The following is a 21,778-nucleotide window of genomic DNA, read 5'->3' as shown; positions in this document are numbered from 1 at the left end:
ACACGGACCACTTGTGTTTCGCGTCCGGCAGTGGAGAAAAGGGGCCAATGTTTCACCGGGAAACCCAGTCACTTGAGAGGCCATCTCGCACTCCATCTATGTAACGTGCCGTAACGGTAGGGTTCACGCGGTTGCAACGGAGAGCGAATCGGCTAATGGTCAGCACTGTGAACTCCGATGGTTCTAGCTAATTGACAAGAGTTTAGTGCAAATGTGATCAAAGCATTTGTTACAGCTCTACAATCACTCACCTAGCCAGAGAGAAAGAGAGAGCTACAACCAAGAGCGTAGGCAGAATATTTCTTCGAGGGGGGGCGGGGGAGACGACGAGGATTAGCCATATTTTATGTATGTTCGTGCGTGTGTTTGCATGTGTGCGTGTGTATAGACACATGCAAAACTGAAAAATATGGGGGAGGTCGAACTATAGTATGCAAATAATAGTGCCTCGCAATGGGTGAAAACCACATGCTCACAAATTGCTGATGTACATAATAAACGCCCACAAACGGCCAGTGGACACACGCCAAAACTCGTGACGCCTAGCATTGCTGGAATGAGCCCGCTCAAAGTGACACGCACTTCAGAAGCTCCGTCGATAAAGATGCAAAGCCCGTGCAGCTCGCGAACAGTTATAAATGTTTATATGTTACTGTCACACGTTATAAACATATCTGTTGTTATTATTATGCCTCTCAGCTGTGTTACTGTTGCTTTACACATTGTGTAACATCACAATCGCTTAACAGGGGATCTCGATGCAGTATTCTACTTTAGGACCTCCTTGTGTACATTAAATAATTGTAATATTTCTGTATTTGTGCCGATTAAATCATGATTCTGAACTGGGTGGACTTACGTGATTTTGCCGAGGCTCCTGTACTTGACCAGAAAGGCGTCATGGACGGCCTCCTTCTTGAAGTCTATCGCTCTGTCGTAAAAATGATCAAACACATGGCGTGATTCAGACAAACTTAATTGTGCCCTGCATGTATCCCTCCTGCAGTCAGCTACGTTATTTTTCGTAATGTTTGACGTTACCTAAACACGAACGACGTCACGCACACGCGAGAATGACGTCAACGCGGCACGCATGCAATTCGAATAGACATCAATAGATATGTTTAAGACGTTCTGACTGCGGTATTCTGCACCAAAGCCCGATGTTCTAGCCAGTACGGCACAGTCGCGTGCCTCATTTTGTGCAATAAACGCTTTTAGAAACGTTCATTACAGTACGTTCAATCTTATTCATTTCATTTAGCGGATCAGCTGTTTGATAAGCGCACTGCTCGTTTTCAAATGAAGCTCAACAGGCAGTTGAGAATAGATACGTGCGCAGAACTGTCGCGAGGGGAACTGAATGCAATATACACGTAACTAGGTTGCAACGACGGAGTAGCACAGAAAACACTGGGACACGAGGCTGATGGGATCCGTATGCCAGTCTCTGTTATCTTGCTGTATCTCTTGCGATAGACGTGCGCAGAGTTCTCGTTCAGGCGGGGGGGGGGGGGGGTGCGAAGGTTCATCGCAGCCCCCCTCCTTATTAAGTCAAAGTATGGGGCAGCCTTTGCCTCACCTTCTTAGGTGACTAGGGGGGGGGGGGGGCGCCCCCCCCTGCCCTCCCCCCCCCCACCCCCGCTTGCTCACACCTATGTCTCTTGCGATGCGTTTTCGTTACTATAGTGCAGGGAGCTGCGTAACAGCACATAAAGAAAATTCGCATTCATACCACTGCTGAAGGATAATGATGCGTTGCAGAGGTGCACACAGACGAAAAACTCACAGGGTCCCTTATGCACTCACCTTAGACGACTCGAAAGCGAAAGCCATCTTCTTCTTTTTCTTCTCAGTCGATGTATTGACCCTTCCCCGCCCACCTCCGAAAGATTTCTTCACCTAACGTGGTTTCACACTGCCTCCAGGATCGGGGGCATTACAAGCTTTTTGCACCTTACCTTATTTTGCCCCTGCCTTCGTGATCGGCCCACCTTTGTGAAGTCATCATGTGACGTCACGTTATGTGACGTTATGGCGACGTCAAAGAACGTCATGTTGACGTCACAAACTTTGGTGATCTGTGACGTAATGATGCCATCATAGTGTGACGTCATCACGTGATGACAATTTTTCGCATCACTCGCTCGGTCGCCGCCGACGTTGACGGGTCAATTTTCGCGTTCGATGGGGCATGTAAGGCTTGCGCTTTAATAACCACAAGAACTCGAAACGAACACGGGCCTTACGGACCGGTTGTTGTGGTTATCCGTCTGTGTAATACCCCGGTCACACTGGCAAATTTAGTGTCATTTTTAGCGAGTGCACTCACGCCACCACAATGTGACTTTGACGGCGCGCTGCTACACGAGAAAGGGAAGTGTACGTTGGAAATGATGGCAATGGCGATGGTTAACCAAATAGAACAGCAGATATTTGTTATTTCCGGCAATGTTTCTTAAGAAGTAATGTATTATAGCTATAAGCAGCCTTTAAAATAAACTTCAGGTAGAAACGCGGTGGATGCGGCCATTGCACGGCGTGTGCTCGGCATGCCCCTGGCGGCCGTGGCTGAAAACTGCCTGAGAACGAGAATAGCAAAGTAGTTTTTTGTGGTATGGTATGCTTTAATGCAGAACAATATTCCTAATAACGAAAACGATAGTTTAAAAAATACTGTGAACTCAACAACGGTAATAACTTACCTCTTCTCGAGGCTACACACTCCGTCTCGGCGAAGTGAGGTTGGCGAACGCACTCGCCGGCAAGTGCGCTTTGCAGCGAGTGTCACTAAGCATTCCCGTGTGACAGCGTGTGAAAGGCACTAGCGGCGAAGTGCACTCCCTCAAAGTGCACTTACGTTGCCCTGTGTGACAGGGGTATAAACCTCTGCAATGGACCAAGCAATCTTTGACGTCATAACAGTGGCTCAGATTCTTTAAGAAGCACAAGCTTTCAGTTAAGTTAACAATTTAGTAGATATTGCCATGTTAGTTTTGAACAAATACTTCCCGTTAAGTGCTGCTTGAAAACATCCCCCGTGCTTCTTAGCGTTTACGGTCATGAGGGTATAGCCCAAGCGTCATTTTTTCTCACCACAGCGAACCTTCTCGATTCCGGATGTTTATCGTTTTGACATGTATGAAACTACTTTCCACACCACCCGGCTTTACTATTTACGTAAAAAAATATCTGAGCCGGTGTTTTCTTCTTTACTGCCAGCGGAGAAACTATGTAGAAGAAGCGCTTCCTACTGTGAGGGTCACCACAGAAACGAGAGCGCGGACAGGGTTTCAGTGAAATGCTCTCGCGATGTCAAAACGGGTGCCTGTCATCTGTCATGCACGTGCTCCCGGAAAGTGACACCACGAAGCTGCGACCACCGCAGCCTGGTTGGAGAACCCATTTAGACAACACACCACGAAAGAAACGAGGTAGGGAGGGAGCAAGTGAGGGGTGTTTATCAAGCGGTGTAGCCTGGCAATTATACCGCCCATGCTTACGGTTTTAACACCTATTTGTGCACAAAGAGTGTTCGGTTGTCACATGGTTAACACCCTCACGTTTGAGGAGTAAGACTGAGTTTTACGTAGAACCAAATACAAATTTTTTTGCTTGCCGGCTTTTCGTAGCAAATAAAAAGTTATGATGACTGCGAAAGACTGCGATGAGTACGATCATTAAATTTTCGTATTCAATTCTGCCAAATGATCGTAACAGATATTTCTGTGGCCACCAGCTGGTCATAATCACTACAAATTCCTTTTTAGCTACTCTTTTTTTCCTCATCGTACATGTAGTTGGAGCTCGCTATTGCACGTATTAGGATTTTGGTATCCGTAAATGCAGGTAAATGCAGGTATCCGTAAATTTATGGGACAAGCAAACTCCCTTAAGGGTGTAAGAATGCTTAGAGTGTAATAATACGCGTCCTCACGTGCTCGTTTTCTTTCCCGTACGGAGCTCTGGAGCCACTTTAGAAATAGAATTCAGAATGGCCCGTGGAGATCAGTATACAAACACGATCAGAGATTGAAATTTTAAATTAATAAAGCGTGAGGCATCATTCTTGAGGTTACTTGTTGACTGCACGCTAGAGATGCTGCTCAGCAGCATATGTAACTTCATACGGAACCGCGTACTTGTCCATTTCTTTTTTTCGTGACCTGGTTTCACGGGCTAAAACTTACACTACACTCTAAAAAAAAAAAAAATTCGGCGGATCCCACGCCCTGTGGGAATCGATTTCATGCGAAGCAGTCAGCGAGTAGTTCTATGCTGCATTTTTGGCTTTGAGCCAAGCCTTATGATGTGGATCGACGTGTTTTTATAAGTGTAGTAGTTGTGTGCTCATCGTGGGCTTAATAGGTACGTAGACAATACTGGCGTTTAGAGGGTAACTTATGGTCTGACGTAATGGCAGCACTTTTGATCCGACGTGGGTCCGGGCAGGCGGGCAGGTCGGGTGTCACATTGTGCTCTGTATCCCACGGGAGAAAAAAAAAATACGGTTTTTTTTATAACAATAGAAATAAAAAACAAAAACCCAGAAAAGAAAATAAGGAATAATAAATAAATAAATATGTAAATGTAACTAAAATGTAAATGCAATAAAAATGTAAATGTAACTGGACTTCTCGCCGCCGAAGCAGAAAATAAAAGGATTATGAAAAATATTACGAACACAAGATGACCAGAACATAAAAATATTTTAAAAATCAGAAATATTTTTAAAATAATAAAAACTAAAAATAAGCATTATATGTAACTGTACGTATGCATATGTCTATCTCAAATTCTTTGCCTCAGTATATCGCCAAATGAAAACGCGCTTACAGCTGCGCTCATATTTCGTCGGTAATTTTTTCCTTGCTCTGTTTCAAAAGACCTGGCCCACTCAGACTCACTAATGTAATACCGTGAGTCACGGTTCTCGCTGTGAAATTTTTGACTCAGCAACAGCTGCGCGTTTAACTTTCGCGTCACTTTTCCGAGAATGACGGCAGCTGTCAGGAATTATAGGCGAACCGAGCCTAACGCCAAGGCTTCTCGTTGGGCTGGATGGTCGGTACGGCGTAATCGGTGTTTCCCTACCCATTATACCAGACTTGGCGGTAACGCAATTACAGTAATGAATTTACAATAATTAAATTACGTTTTGCTGTACTAAGTAATGTAATGAATTACTTTTGTGGACTGGTACTTTAGCAATGCAGCGAGTACCTTCAGGCGAGTAACTTCAAGAAAATTACTCGATACTTAATTACTTTGGACGAAAATATATGAGCACTTCCTTTATGGCATGAATAAATGACCAAGAAAGCGAAGGAAAATAACAGACAAGTTAATAATCTGAGTGCCAAACCTCAGGCGCGGGAGCCTGAACAAAGAGCTCCAAGATTTCATTGTATATGTGCTGTAAATGTAGTGTGCATGAATTATGCGTGATTAATGAACATTTGTCAAAGTAATTTTAAAGCATTTTCATTACTTTTTTAAAAGTAATGGTAATGTATTGGCATTGCTTTCAGTCAGCTGTAATATGTAATGTAGTTTAATGACATTTTAGAAAGATTTAGACAAGTAATTAGTAACGCAATTTAATTACCTTGTAGGAGTAATTTTTCTATCTCTGCCTTATACAGAGACGACAGTAACCGCTATTTCTCTTTCTTTATGGCATGCTTATCTTGTGCGCTGGGAAGCATGGAGTCTAACGCAGCCGTGGTTCGAAGCAAGAGCACACTAAAATGAGCAAGAGCAAAGCACTAACTTAATAACGCCAAAGCCATGACAGTATATACTCTTCTAATTTGGCGTGTGAAATAAGCTTGACTAAAACTGGAAAGAAGCTGTAGAGATGCAAAGGAAGTATCACTTTCCAAAACTTTAATTGTTGTGCAAGTAATTTTTTTGTTTACGTTTCCATTTCAAACGCTCGTCAGTGTTATATTCAGATGAAAAAAGACAGTCTAAGGTGCGGTGAATACTGTAAAGATTACAATCTACAACGTGTTGCATACTTACTGGCCGTAGTGAAGGTCAAAAGCCGCCTCCTGATAGCTGGCGACCTGTATACACTTCGGTGTACGTGCTCATGTTTTGTCCTTCTATAAAGACGTCAATATTTAAGCACCAACTGACACGCTTACAAGAACAGGAGGTTTCGTCACTTATGACTGAATGTCAGCGTATGCAGGCTCTCACAAACTGTGCTTCCTATAGTTTGAAATTTACAATGATTTTTGTAATGCCTGTCAGTTTTTTTCTTGTTGTAGAGTGAAAGCCCTGAGCTTTCTATCACTTGTAGGTCAAGCATGAGATTGCGTTAGGTTGGACGTGTATGGCTAAAAGTGACAAACAAAAAAAAATAAACTCACAGTCGCCTCATGTGCATAAAGTACAGCACGATGAACGCCATCAAGACTTCGAAGAAGGCAACCGGTAGGAAGGCCGTCGCCCAGGACAGGAACGTGACCGAGTCGACCTTGGGGAATCGTCTACGAAGCAACATACAGGACACGAATTTGTTGATGTTTTCGGCAGTTTCGCACGGAAGGGCCAGTTTGATTGCGGCTCGGAGCTCTACCATAATGAGGCTACCCAGCTTCCAATAAGAACACCCTGTCAGTGTGACAGGAGGCGCGTCTAACGCCCCTGTTTTGTAAGATAAGTCGGTCTCTGTTGAAGTCGATTCGCATCGTTTTGTTTTTTAGATACGACCGAGACACAATGTTTTGTCAAGGTCACCTCAAGGTCAGCTCAAGGCGACCCTTGCGGATCTTGCGCGTATACTCAGTGCCACTCACTAGCTGAATACGTACGAATGTAAAGCACGCTGTATAGGGAACGAATATCTATCCCTGATATTTATTTATTTATTTATTTATTTATTTATTTATTTATTTATTTATTTATTTATTTATTTATTTACAGTAGCACTGCAGGCCTCATGGCCCAAGCAGGAGTGGCAATATAAAAGCATTATAAACATTGAACAATAAAGTGGAAAACAAGCAACAATTGTACCCGAATTAAAAAAAACGAAGGCAATACAAGTGGCAAAAAAGGCAATACGAACGAGTGTAAATACAGAGCAAGCGAATGAAAATGGAACAAAATATGATAAAACAATCAATACATAATAAGACGTTGCAAATGATTGTGCTTTGGTGCGGGTGGAGCATGCGTTAGGGTTTATTGATGCCATCAGTGAAATATACCGCTAACATGGAGGGTGTCTCCAACTTGAGTGAGCAGGCCCGTTGCAGGGGGGGGGGGGGCCTAAGGGCCCGGACCTCCCCCCCCCCCCGAAATTTTGGTGAAGTAGGTGTTTTTACCAAATATAAGTAATGAAAATAGGTGTTTTTCTCAAATAGCCAAGGTTTTCAGCAAGTGTCCCCCCCCCCCCCCCCCCCCCCCCAGAAAAAATACCTCACTACGGGCCTGTGAGTGAGACTATGTAAATATAAAGCTCCTACACGCAAACACAAGAAATGCCGTATTAAAATGACAGATATTTGAACTAGCCGGTAAGATTTCGTTGTGGAATAAAGTAAGGCGTGCAAAGAGGCGCACAAGAGGAGCTAATAATAATACCTGGGGTTTTACGTCCCCAAAACCACGATATGATTATGAGAGACGCCGTAGTGGAGGGCCCCGGAAATTTCGGCCATGTGGTGTTCTTTAACGTGTACTGACATCGCACGGGCCTCTAGCATTTCGCCTCCATCGAAATGCGACCGCCGCGGCCGGGATCGAACCCGCGACCTTCGGGTCAGCAGCCGAGCACCATAACAACTGCTCCACCGCGGCGGACGACAAGAGGAGATCACCATGTAACACAAATACCGCCCGTTTGGTTCTCTTTAGTGTCCGTGTTTGCACATCTTATTTTCACACAATGACATTGCATTATGTGTCACTAGCAAAAAAAAATTTTATTAACAGAAAGAAATTATATTAAAATTTTCAAGTGGAGCTTGATGCAATTGAAAATAACAGCTTTGTTAAATATTGTTCAAGTTTTAAGTTTACTAGCTATCTCAATCCTAGCAACCTTCGATCACGACTAACTCAAAGCACGAATGAGTTGAACAGCAGGACCCGTAGCCAGCAGGGCACGTTGAATACCGCTGCGTAGATGCATTCTATATTTATAGTGATCTACGTGAATTGGGTTAAGTATCCTATAGAAAGGGCTTATGTTGGTATACTACTCACGACGTCACGATCATTTTGGTGACGTAGTTCGTGATGGTTCCGCTGAGAGTGCCCACGGAGCCGAGGCTGGCCGTGTAGGCAACCATGATCAACAACACCTTGCGAATCTTGATGAACCTCCTGCGCACACACGCGACCAATACCCAACGTTTTGTTCGACACGATCACCTTACGCAGCGTGCGTAAGTACCACGTGCTGCGTGACGCAACCTGAAAAAACGAATGTTCTGCGTTTGTCGCCAACGAGTGGCACGTAGCTAACGCTCACAGAGTTACACTCGCAGAAATAACCAAGAAACTGTACGATGAAAAGACCGTCGCCGTAACTCAGCTCCATGGTAGAGCATCGTACGCGTAAAGCAAAGGCCGCGGGTTCTCTCACCACCAGCAGAGGGCTATCTTGCCCACTTTGATTTGTCCTTTATCTAGTAACTAACACGCAAGTTAAAAAATCACAGCATATCCACGGAGTGAATGATGATGAGTGGGCGAAGCTGCGGAGGTTCATCGGTAAACCGTGAATCTTCCGTGAATTCTGCCCAGTACATCATCACCGACGTGAGATCGGGCGCGTTTATACTAAAGGTTCGATTTGTTATGACGACTTGCAGCTCACTTTAATTTTACATGTACGCTGTGAATTTTCATTGTTTAGAAAACCATTGCTTTAGAAAACATCTGGCGTCTTTCGTTGGTTTATTTCATCAGTCAACGGCGTTTTGAACAAAATTTTTATTGTTTAATCACGCACAGGAGAAATCTCACCAGGCACTACCTTGGAGGTAAACAATGGCTGCTAATGGGAATGAGAGACAGAAGAAGTAGGCTTTTAGCGAACACTTACACTTCTACTAACGTTTCCTACTGGAACATGCCAATGGCTGCTAATGGGGAATGAGAGACAGAAGAATTCGGCTTTTAGTTAACGCGCACGCTGCGAATTTTTTATTGTTCAACAACGCACAGGAAAAATTTCCCACCGGCACCACCATGGAGGTCAAAGCGTAAGACTGGTTACGCACTACGACTACTACTACGACTACGAGGGACGAACGGGTGCCGCCCTAAGGAGCTTCGCCCCTAAAAATCACAGCATATCCACGGAGTGAATGATGATGAGTGGGCGAAGCTGCGGAGGTTCATCGGTAAACCGTGAATCTTCCGTGAATTCTGCCCAGTACATCATCACCGACGTGAGATCGGGCGCGTTTATACTAAAGGTTCGATGAGTTATGACGACTTGCAGCTCACTTTAATTTCACATGTACGCTGTGAATTTTCATTGTTTAGAAAACCATTGCTTTAGAAAACATCTGGCGTCTTTCGTTAAGCAGCTGGCGTCTTTTCGTTTTGCTTTAGAAATATCTGGCGTTCTTTCGTTTTGTTTTTACAAAACATCTGGCGTCTTTCGTTGTTTATTTCATCAATCAACGGCGTTTTGAACAAAATTTTTATTGTTTAATCACGCACAGGAGAAATCTCGCCAGGCACTACCTTGGAGGTAAACAATGGCTGCTAATGGGAATGAGAGACAGAAGAAGTCGGCTTTTAGCTAACACTTACACTTCTACTTCTACTAACGTTTCCTACTGGAACATGCCAATGGCTGCTAATGGGGAATGAGAGAAAGAAGAATTCGACTTTTAGTTAACGCGCACGCTGCGAATTTTTTATTGTTCAACAACGCACAGGAAAAATCTCCCACCGGCACCACCTTGGAGGTCAAAGCGTAAGACTGGTTACGCACTACGACTACTACGACTACGACTACGACTACGAGGGTCGAACGGGTGCCGCCTTAAGGAGCTTCGCCCCTAAAACTACAGATAGCGCCTCTATATGCTTTCGTTAGCTTCACTGTCTGTTGGTTGGTTTCACATTGACGAAGTGGGACACACGAGGACACATACTGTATGTCAACCTTTGTGTTTAGAAATCCAAGCGTGACGGGAAGTTCAGGGGGAGTCGGAGGCTTGAGAAATCCTCGATAAAGGAATGTTGCTGCAGCCAACGTTTGGACAAGGTGCGTTCGTTACAGCTAGTCCAAATGTTTGCTCCAACAACATTCCTTGTTTGACGATTCCTCATTGCCTTCCATCTTTTTTTCTTGACCGCCTCAACAGAGCATGAACTACCTACTCGCACAGGGAGCAACACTTTTAACAGAACATGACAATTGTTAACAACCCCTTAATATATGCAAAAATGAAATCATACGAACGTTGTTTTCAAAGGGGAATTGAACTTTATATCAAAACACTAATGTCCAATTTGGAAATTTCCGGAGTCGCAGCACAGAGGCGCAACGCAGCTGATAAGCAAACCCGTTCTTTTGCGAGTTTCGATTGACTAACGTCGCCAATAAAAACGCCTGCCCTGTGAACCTATGAGCAACGTCGTATAGTGACGCACAAATTATGAAATGCAAGCAGTGAAATGCACACTTCCTTCAACTCTAAGTAACCACTTTCTAAACGCTTTGTCTATCAGAAACCTTTACTATAAGAATCGGAAGAAAGTCATTGTGATATTTTTTTAACACGAAAGTGTTTTATGCCGGGGTCCACCAAGACTTTCATGACGCATTTCCGTCATGGAAATACGTCAGCAAAACGAACGTCATCAGATTGCAAAGAAAAAACTTTAAGAAAAACTTCTGTTCACAGGAGTCGAACACTAGACCTCTCGGTCGGCTACAATGGCTGGCAGGCGTTTAGCCCACTGATATACCGCCAAACACATAACGGATGCTACACGAACGCGCCTTTTATCTTTCACACTTTCGTTTTAAGTGCTATTGGATGGAGGGATGCTATGAGCGTTCCCTTTATAACGGGGCGTTGACATGTGTGCCATCAGGTTCGAAAAAAAAAAAAACGCGCTATTGCTACAACCGTCCCATTCGGCGCGTTTCCAATAGAAGTGTATTTTCGTCAACGCTTTAATACACCGCGAGGTGGTCCTCGCTCATAGCATCCATCCATATCGAAAAATAGCTCTCCGACGCTCGTCTGGCTATTACACCGTGTTCCCCGCTCGCCCTATGAAAATTAACGGCCAGGCTAGAGGGAAGACACGATGCGCGTAACGTTTCTCGTCGCGTTTCACGACGCTTTGAAGGAGTGCATATCAAGTATCAGTGTTTATTATGTGCTTGTTGATGCCATATTTGCGCGGGATTCACCCCCATATGCGGTATCCACGTATATGTTAAGAACTTCAGCTACCGCGAAGGTTAAATCATGATCATGGGCGTTAGCGGTCGGTACGGAGATGTGCCACTAGGCGTCAACGTGAGTGCATCCACCATAAAGCGGAGCTATATCTGCCAAACAACACAAGCTTGTACAAGCTCTCATATACCAATGCACTATAAACAATAAACTACTTCTGTGACGACACGTTTCACTTTCGTGTTATATCGATTCCTATGACAGATGGATCAGTCATCTTTTTTTTCTGTAGTGCCTAGACTTGTTGGAGTTATGCTTCGTTTCTGATGTCATTATTGTTTTACCTGAATATGCCCGGCTTATAAACTTCTGTTTATTCATATGTCGGCATGTCATTGCCTGATGGCTTTTTTTTTTCGGGGAAATGGGAGATTTGTCAAGGCGCGATACAATGTTTTTTTTTTTTTTACGCATATGCATTCGTTTTGGCTACATCCCAGCAAGTTTGTACGCTATGCAACGCCACACATTTCCCATAGGTCGTGGGACTGTACTACAGGAAAAACATGAGAGTCATATGGCGGATAACGACTTCAACCCACGACATACCAAGTGTGTAGGGGCTCGAACCATCGACCTTTCTCAGCATCTCCAATGGACAAAGTGGAAAAAACATTCCCGGCCGCGAGATTCCTACCTTACACGCAGAAGCCGAGTGCCTTCGCCACTGGGCTAAACATGCTTACTTGTAGAATAATAATATATCCGAATCATTTGTACTCGCGACAGCGGCGTAGGAACGCCGCAGTGGTGTCCCTACACATCCGCTGCAGCAGGAACGCCGATTGGCAGCGCTATATAGCGCTGATGACGGCGAAAACTAGAACTATATAGGGGCACAGAGGAATATATGCGTGAGCGTTCTGTCGCTTGTTCATCTCCACGCGTACGTCGCATCACTTCAACAGGCAGAACAGAGACAGTAACAATAAAACAGAACAGCACGAGCATCAAAGACGAACGATGAGCCAATTGCGCAACGATCACGCACATAGGCGTGCGCACAGGGGAGGGCAGGGCGGGGGGGGGGGGGGGGCTGCCCCTCTAATCACCTACGAGGGGGGAGGGCGCAAAATCTGCCCCGTACATTGACCCTTCTAATCACCTAAGAGGGGGGGGCGCAAAATCTGCCCCACACATTGACTTAGTAGGGTGGGGGGGGCGCTGCGATGAACCTTTGCCCCCCCCCCCCTCCCCCTGATGGGGAACCCTGCGCACGCCAAGATCACGCATGCTTGGGCGACTATACTGGAGTTTCTGTAAATCCCGCCTCCTCAACCATGTGACGCACCGCACGTTCGGAACAAACAAATGAAATCAAATGCAGTAATGAAATTTATCCGGCGTTGTCCTTTCAACAAGCATATAAATCTAGGCAATCGAGCACATTTTAAACTCCGAACAACGGCCGTATTTAACGGTTGCGTTGTTTAAGTTGTTGCAAGTTTCTCACTTCATCTGCTACAAGTTTTCTTTCGTACCTATCGCTTATTCTTTTCTTCCGAACGAGATTACACTGAAATGCGTAACACTACTTCAACGGTGAAGAAGTACTCACGTCGTTATTTGCCGCATCTGAATGTCGTCCAAGTTGAGAGCCTTGGCAATGTCTGCGCCACGTGCGAGGAAAATGTGCTTTAAACCACGAGTATGAAGGTGAAGATCAGATCCTAGGTTGACCCGAAGAGCTTAATCGCCTATTTTTATTGCACCCTATGGACCGACTTAAAGATGTTCACGTAAGTTACATAAAAGCTCTGACGAAGTATACGGGTACACGTCAACATAAAAAAATAATGATTTGCGCCGGCAAATATAGGTCACACATTCTTGTCTGTGTTAACTGTTACCCTTGATTATCCAAACTCAATACTTAAATGTCAATATTAAAGGCAAGTTGCTTGTACACATTGGTAACAATAAGGTATAGGATACACATGACGCAACACATCGCTGCAACAAAGTTGAGTCCTCATCATCTTTCAAAACCTAAGTTGAAAGCATTATTTGTTCAGCCAAAAGACCGGAAGGAAAAGTGCTGGAGGAATGTGTGCGAAGTTCCACAGGTGGCGTCACCCAGCGAAAGGGTTCGGTTAAAATTCAAGCTTTCGTCAGTAGACCTCCCTATATATTCTGCATGCTCGCATATTTTTCCAGCACCACAACATCTACGTTATCGCTTCTTTCTTTTTCGTTTTACTAGATTGAGTTCAAGCAAGCCTGAGCGCAATGTCGAGGATAGATGCGTTGTTTGTTTTCCCTGTGAACACTTTCTTCCCAGTGTTATGGTTGAAGCGGACTTACCACCGATTTGTGTAATCTTGTTCTCTCCTAATCGCAATATAGTCTATATATGCAGGCCTTCATTTCAGGAGTTATAAACCGGTTGTCGCGCAGGGAAAATAGCCAAAAAAAAAGATAACGTGAACCAACGTGCTAGATGTGCCAGCATGCATGCCGTCATTCTGGGTATAAAGCTAGCGAAGTAAACCTCTCCGTGCTATCGGTCTATTGCAATGGTTTCGGCAACTTCAGTACGCAAACCCGAAGGCATATTGCAAATAATATCAGCACGCATTAAGTGAACTACAGCTACTTGAGGGTTATTCACCGAAGTTCATACTGAGCGGCTGCACACTAAGCAAAGTGAACATTCGTTACTAAGCATTTTTATTACAATGGCGTGCAGATAACATGGGCCGTATGTAGAGAAAGATAATTTGCGACGAATTTACCTGAGTGGAACTGTAGTAGTGTACGAAGCGTATTAAGGAGTAAACAGATCCATGTTAGTATATATGTATTATTTTATTGCATTGTTAAAAGACTAGATGCTTAACGGAAGCCGACACTAGACATCACTATTTAACATTAGCTAACAGTTGTGGCATAACTCGTTAAGTGTTTTGTGTCCTGATGACTCTTACTCCTCCATAACGTCTGAAATGCTTCTTGATGGAGTTTCCCTTTTAACAAGGCCACAATAAAATTTCGTTTTTGTTATAGTTATTTATGGTATTTCGGGTGTCTTTAGCTCGAAGTTAATTTCTCTCATTTGACCCAGGAACTACTTCTTAAAGGGACACTAAAAATAAAAACGATGTTTCTGATATTAGTAAATTACTCTTTCACAATACGAAAATCACCCCGTTTGCCACGAGAAGACGCTTAGTAAGCGAGAAAATGCGCAACAAGAAAATATGGGACGCGACGCCACCTTGAAATTCCCGCACCAGACGTCGTGACGTCATAAATTTTGACGGCATTTACTATAGGTTCTACGCAGTTCCTAATCAGTAAAAATGAAGTAAATTGTCCTCTGAGGGTGCCATAGACTTAACGTACAAAATTTCAGGGAATTTCGTTGAGCCAATATCGGCGAAGTGCGAGAAATACACTTTGAAATCCGTGACATCACGCGTACGAAGATTTCGGCGCAAAATTCAAAAATTAATGTTTTACCTTCATTTTCTCCTCTCTCAATAAACCTATAATGGGGATAATAACCAGAGTGGAGTTCTCAGGGTACATTTGATCAATCTAAACCAATGCGTTGCCTCACTTTAATGTCCCTTTAAAGGGACACTAATGAAGCACTAAAGCAAACTGCGCTTTAAGCGCAGTTTGCTTCTTACTGAATTCTTCACATTGAAAGAAGGGAGTGTCCGCGACTCACAGGAGACCGAAGGCCTCTTCTTGGCGTCCGCTCCGAAGCGTTGCGTGTACATGCCCTTCATGTAGATGTAGTGTATCTCGTGCACGGTGGCGTCCACCACGGGCACCATGATGTCCAGCGTGGCGCTGTTCTTGAGCAGCAGCGTGATGAGGAACGTGGCGACCGTGTAGCCGGCCATGATGTTGCGCAGCGACTGGCCGCACTGCAGCAGCACCCAGAGCGCGATACGCGTGTGCAGGTTGGTCGTCTCGATCGCGATCGACATCATGATGGCCGCCAGCGTCAGGAGAACCGTGTTCTGCAATTGGCGGTACGCAGAGCTTGTCCAGATAACTAACTCTACACTTGGTTAGTGTAGAGTGAATGTATATGCTGTAGTTGAAATATTTACATCTTAGAGGCGCTGGGAGGACGACAGGAATATAGAAGTAAATTCTCTAATGGGTATTAGAGAGGTAGAATGAAGTTATACACGCCTTCGCACGACAGGTACAGAACGTACACAAAAAACAACACTAAACAAAATATTAATGAGCACTAACAGACTGTTGTCTGTTAGTGCTCATTATTATTGTGTATAACAAAAAAAAACTAGCCGTTAAGATTTTCACTTCTTTCCTTCGACACTAAACAAAGTAACGTTTTTGAACTAGCCAGAAAGTTAGAAAGCGCTTTCATTGCGTGAGACGAACTGGCGCTGTTTGTCCATGGTCCAAGAACGCGTCTCAGCTCAAGAGATGGCTGTCTCTCGTGAATGTTGAATTCCGACATTAAGAGGTTCTCCTTTCTATAAATGAAACAAATATAAGAACAGAAGTCACGATCTGTGTACGAATCGCGCATGTTCTTGGACGTGTTTCAGTCTACATCACCGCATTTTTCGTTTGGTTCAGCGGATTTTGTTATGCGGTAATATGGCTCGTTTATAAAATGTGTAATTCTACAGAGGATGACATTCGTCGTCTCTTTGCACTGCTATCCACTCATTGCCATACCTGAATTCCTTTAGCTCCTCGATGTTGGTAAAACGTCAGCCTTTGCAATACTCATTCATTCATTCAGGTAAAGTGATTCTAATAAAATTTTTGCTCATTCACAAATACATATAGTAGTGAACTTTTAATCACCTTAATAGAAATATTCCCGTGAAGGATATACACTAACTGGGGCGTTCGTCTTTCATAATACTGAAATTGCGATATCTGCGAGCCCATGCGGCATAATGTGCGCGGCCGTCGACGTAACGAAATGTGACGTCATAAAGGGGGCATGTCTGATACGTACCCTTCGGCAGTCTTTGCGGAATCTGAATGGCAGTACTCGCGTCACCTAACAATGCATGGTTGCTATTGTTGACTTTCTGTCTGAACACATTCCTTAGTGAATCCATAAACATAGTTGCATGGTTCTATAGAAGGATTTCAAACGTAACAGTAACAAGATGCCTAACTGAGAAATGATTGCTCAACACTGGTTCTTACGCGCAGGTGCATGGCGCACTCACGTTCATGTACATGCCGACAACCTGGTCGTAGCTGATGATCCGCAGCGCGGGTAGGTAGAGCAGCGGCATCAGAGCCGTCACTCCTAGCGGCAGCGTCCTCGTCACCCAGTTGACGAACACCAGCACCATCACGTACGCGCAGCGGGTCTTCTGCAACGGGGTGAGTCGAAACACTACCGCGAATAAGACGCTGTAAACTGTTGACAATCTTCTTAGAAGATTGTTTAATCTACGCTAAAGAAACGCTAACAAAAACACAGGCAAACGCCTCTATAACGAAATTCCTGCATAACGAAGGATTCTTTTTGTCCCGGCTCTGTTGCGAGGGTTGCTATAAGCGAACTCCATACAACGAAGTGACAAGTATAAAGAAGTACATTGGAAGTCCAGAGCACTTTCGTTATGAAGGCGTTTGACTTTAAAGGCTGCATTTCACTGCACGCTGGAGTTTTTACCGTGGTCCTCATGGTCAGAAACGCCAACATAAGCTGTACAGACATAAGTTGTGCTTGTATACCGTAGCAAGCATTTTACTTACACTGAGAGAAGGTGCCTTGCTATAAGCCAGGAAAGAAGCGATAAATAAAATCGGTACCCGATACAGCATTGAATATTTCGCACCAGAACAGGGTGACGTCGTCACTGAGTGCCTATGTGACGTCCTCTTGGTGACCTTATCACCTCATCGAGCACTCATTGGCGTCATCACTAAGTGCTGTCGTCATTACTCGGTGAATCTGGCTTTACGTGATGTTAACAGATTATGTATAAGGAACATGTTATGAGGAGTACTGCATTATGAAGATTAAAGAATCACGCCTATTCAGCTCCTATTGAACCTTTACAGCGGCGAAACAGCTCAAATTAGAAGAAATAAGAAACTTTGAAATTTGTGATGTGACACTGACTCACTGGGGTCGCTGTGCTAAAACAAGTTTTGCCATTTTATTTTATTAAAAAAAAGAGCATACAACAAAAATATGACGTTGTAGCGACACTTTACAAGTCCAAATTAATTTTTGACGGCAATGTGTTCCTGGACCACTTCTAAGGTCAAGAAGAGAGCCGACAGATGCATACACGGAGTGGGATAGGTTTCAAACAGGAGAAAGTGTCTCAGAGCAGGCTGGCCGACGTTTCGATAGGTGGACCTATCTTTGACAAAGGCGCCTTTGACAAAGATAGGTCCACCTGTCGAAACGTCGGCCAGCCTGCTCTGAGGCGCTTTCTCCTGTTTGAAACCTATCCCGGACAACTTGTACTCATTTACTGTAAAGGGTTGTGACGATGGCGACGATAATATTGAACCGAATGGAACTACCATATTTATTTGCATACTGTGAGCGATGGCTAACATTTAATGTAAATGCAACGATTGAGTTGTATATATACCAATCTTGTTGTTGTTTAGTCACCCTGTAAGGAATGTTAGGAGCATGTCTATAGTTCGCTATGCGTATAACTGCTATAACTGATTTTACGAGTTCATCTCAGTGCATCGCTTCTATAAGTGCGACCACAGCCTCCAATCGTGCAACGAAGTATACATTCAGCTATAGTGGCGTGCCGCTCACTGGTGTGTTGTGGAAGACGAAGAGCGGCAGCAGCAGTATGGGCGTCAGGTAGGTGGCGATCAGCTTGATGTGGAAGCGGCTGTGCAGGATGGATCGCTTCTTCGAAGACCTGGAGTGCTCCGACGGGGAGAGTATTGTCCTGTCGCCCCTCTCTCTCTCGACAGCGGCGTCCGCGTTCCTGTCAGTCTCCTTGCTGAACGCATCAGCTTCCAAAACAGGAGTTCTCATGGCCGTGGGAGCCGTTCTCTATAGTGGTGGAGACGTGTTCAGTTTGATTCTGCGCATCAAAACGTACGCAGTTGAGTTTCGTTAGTATTTAGTGTACGGTCCATCATAATACATTTTTCAGGATAAGCTTCTTTTGTTGTTGTTGTTTCTTTGCTTTTCCCAGCCAACGTCCCATATGAGCAGTGCGCTTACGTACAATTAATGCGACCGCGCGCGCGTTTCCACCTGAGCTTGGATAGTACGACTGAACAAGTCAACTTTTACTGGCGTTTCTAAAAACGAATACCTTTATCTTAGTATTAGCTTGAATAACATTTTGGCGATCCGCGAACAGCGTGTTACACGTCCGCAGCCGAGTAGCAGCGACGCAGTGAGATCACCAACGGGAAAGAGCCGAGATAGCCGTTGGCGTTGTACTCGCATCAATGGACACATAAACTTTGGTGCTTCTTTGCAAATGCTTAGGTCAGCGAAGAAACGGAAGCCTCTTTGTTTTAATTTCCGGAATAACATTCTTTTTTTCTTTTTTTGCGGAAGGAAGCGCTGTCTTGTGCTTTCTTCTTGTTCCGAGTCATGTTTGCGCTGGCCATGAGGAAAGAAAAAAATTTCGCGCAAGCTGACTATAGTTTTTTCAAGGTTGCAATTCTTTTCAATGACACTTTTTCAAGGTTACAAGAGGAAAGGACGCGTCCCTCCCCCTCCCACCCCCCCTTGTCGTCTGAGGGGGGCGCCAAGTCTGCCTCGTGTCATTACTCTGGCGGACCTTTTATTTTTTTTCTAACAAAGTGAAATTAGCGCAAAAGAAGACGGACACAGACGAGGCAGACAAAAGCAGGTGCTTGTCCTCGTCTTGGTGGGCGTTTTTCACAATACATTATATATAAAATCTCGTCGATACGTTTTTCACGGGAACTAGAAAAGAAAAATGTATTATGCAAAAATCCCATTAACCAAAGAGGTTAAGGAAAGGCAGAAAATATGCACACTCCGTCAGCAACTCACTTTTATTGAGCAACGTTGAAGTAGCTGGTCTACTTGCGCTGCATTTCTTCTTTCTGCGGCGAAAAGATAGCGTGGCAGTGATCTTTTCGCCGCAAAACCGACGCTGCTGCGGTCTCAGCTGCTCTGCGACGTGCAGGTCGTGGCTTGTTGGAACGCGGTTTGAGCTAGTATACTGAGGAATAAACGTAGAATTTCTAGATATATCGGTTAAGGTCCACTTTCGTTGTCGTATTATCCAATCTTGGGCAAAAATGTGATCGTATTAAACGTACCAAAATGCATTATCTCCAAGGGACGTTGGCCGGGAATAAAAAGAAGAAAAGACGTATTAGGCAGAAAAAAGCATTATGCAGAATCGTGTCAACGATATTCCACTGTAAACAGTTGTTAGAAGCGCCTTGTCCTTGGTCTGCCTCGTCTTTGTGTCCGTCTTCTATTGCGCTAATTTCACTTTGTTAAATCGCAGCACCAACTATAGCCTGACAATATGTCCGATGGACCTGTCCCGTCATTGCTATATGGTTCTAGGTTATCTCCATGCAGGTTTTTGGCGAAATTGGTTGCCGAGGACCCCTGGCGTTGCATTCCAAGAACTGTTTACTTCCCACTTCGGCCCCCCAAATTGCCGTGGACCAAGAAGCAGTTCTTCGCGAAGGAGCACGTCATTGTTTCATTTGCATTTATTCATCCACTGCTACTCTTTACTTCTTTGACACTCGACAAATCGAGGGGGGGGAGGTGCTTTTCAGTGAAACTTCGCATCCCCCTCCCCTAATGGAGGACCCTGCGCACGCCTATGGTCAGGCACGTAGGCAAGGGCCCCCCCCCCCCCCCCCGAAATTCGTCCAGCCTTTTATATTCCCGGGCAACTTTTTTTTCTTTTTGCCATGAAAAGACTTTCTTTCGAATAATTAGGCCTTGGCCCCCCCCCCCCCCCCCCCGAAAAAAAATCCTGGCTACGTGCCTGCCTATGGTTACAGTTGGTTACGGTTCGTGTGGTATCGAGTGATGCTGTTACGCATGATGTGTTATGCGGATCAGTGTCCCTGGAAGAAAGAACCTTTGCTCTAATTGAGTTCATATCGAAGCACACCTATTTTGATACCTTTGTGGGAGCTCACTTCGAATAATACGATTTTCGGATGATGCGCTCTACTGTTCCCTTCAAGATCGTATCAAAACGAATGCGGTGTACGACTAATGATTTAAAACACTTGTGAAAGGAAGTACTGTCTTTACGGGTCCCAACGTTTCGAATTCCAGTGCTGATCGCAGGCAGGTCCGCGCGTTCCCGAACATAGAGTATTGTCACACAGTGGTGTTGCCTTGTTTTGGGCCTTTATAAGTAATTTCATCGCTTTCAAAGAGACTTTCGCGTATGTCGCGCCTGGTGTTTGGTCCAATACAACCCGTTCATTGTAGCGGCGGGCATTTACTCACTGCGCTGGGTAGTCATTTGCAGTTAACATCAACATAAATCCAATTTGAATGCTTTTCGTCAGGGTAGAAAGTCGAGGCGTAAGAGGTTTTCTTGAAGTTTTCTTTTATTATTATTATTTCTTAAAAGTAAGCGTTCTGGGTCGATCATATGCTAAACAACTAAACCGTGGCTATGGCAACCCTAGCAACACCCCATTCGTAGACTACGATATAGCAGTCGCTATCAGCCTAAAGGTCGCTTTAGTTATCTTCCGAAGCAGAGTGGAGTATAGATTGTTAACCATAAAACAGCTGCGCTTCAAAAGCACATCCCGTATAGATTACCCCGCTCTTGCAGCTCCGGCGGCAGCCGATTTTCCCAAGCACGGAAAGAAAGAAGAAAAAAAAAGGACAGGCTTTCCTCCAACAAGTATCTGTAGAAGCGTCATAAACCGGGAAACTGGCCTAGAAATGCAGATAAGGCTCACTACTAGGAAGAAAGGGCTGCACGTATAGCTCTGTTCTTGTTTACAAGCCGTTGCCGTGTCCAGAGGCGGGTTCGAGGAGTTCAAACCCCCTCACCCCGAAGTTTTTGCATTTTGTATGTATATATGTGCACGCACACATACAAACACGCATGAGCACACATAAAAAGGAGTGGGACAGACTCCACCTAGTCGGTAGGAACCTCTAAAGAGGTCCCACACCTCTCTTTGTTAAGAAATTCTTTTCACCGCCACCTCGCCCTTCTTCCGCCGAAATAAATGTCTGGCTGCGCCTCTGTTCCGAGCAAATGCATTACGCGTTTTTCGCGTATTCTTTATCAAGACTATAACTAAAATAATCTTGAAATACAGCGAGAGTGACAGAAAAAAAAACGCGCAAACGAAAATAGAACTGCGTAAATTTCGAGTTAAAG

General features: G+C 44.5%; 2 protein-coding genes across 2 annotated transcripts in view; both read right to left on the bottom strand.

Moving 5' to 3' along the window:
• The window catches only part of LOC119393937 (uncharacterized), a 635,915-nt gene that overhangs the window by 354,007 nt on the left and 260,130 nt on the right, over positions 1-21,778 (bottom strand). The window lies entirely within an intron of this gene.
• On the bottom strand, positions 856-18,438 carry LOC119394787 (solute carrier family 13 member 5-like). The gene is made up of 7 exons (XM_037662091.2): positions 18,211-18,438; positions 16,637-16,786; positions 15,133-15,430; positions 13,015-13,066; positions 8,224-8,343; positions 6,381-6,500; positions 856-931 (listed from the first exon to the last, which is right to left on the bottom strand). Exons 1-7 carry the CDS (start codon positions 18,436-18,438, stop codon positions 856-858), a joined length of 1,044 nt encoding a protein of 347 aa, XP_037518019.2.

This window comes from Rhipicephalus sanguineus, chromosome 5 (genome assembly GCF_013339695.2).
Source record: "Rhipicephalus sanguineus isolate Rsan-2018 chromosome 5, BIME_Rsan_1.4, whole genome shotgun sequence".
NCBI lineage: Eukaryota > Metazoa > Arthropoda > Arachnida > Ixodida > Ixodidae > Rhipicephalus > Rhipicephalus sanguineus.
This window is presented reverse-complemented; position numbering and strand designations above follow the sequence as displayed.

Bases quoted from the DNA above. Each gene is read 5' to 3' on its own strand.
- LOC119394787 (XM_037662091.2), bottom strand. From the start codon at position 18,438: ATGAGAACTCCTGTTTTGGAAGCTGATGCGTTCAGCAAGGAGACTGAC. The intron at 13,067-15,132 runs GTGAGTCGCGGA...CACGTGGCGCAG, and splicing joins GAAGAGGCCTTCGGTCTCCT to ACATTGCCAAGGCTCTCAAC. The intron at 6,501-8,223 runs GTGAGTAGTATA...GTTGCTTCGTAG, and splicing joins ACCAAAATGATCGTGACGTC to ACGATTCCCCAAGGTCGACT.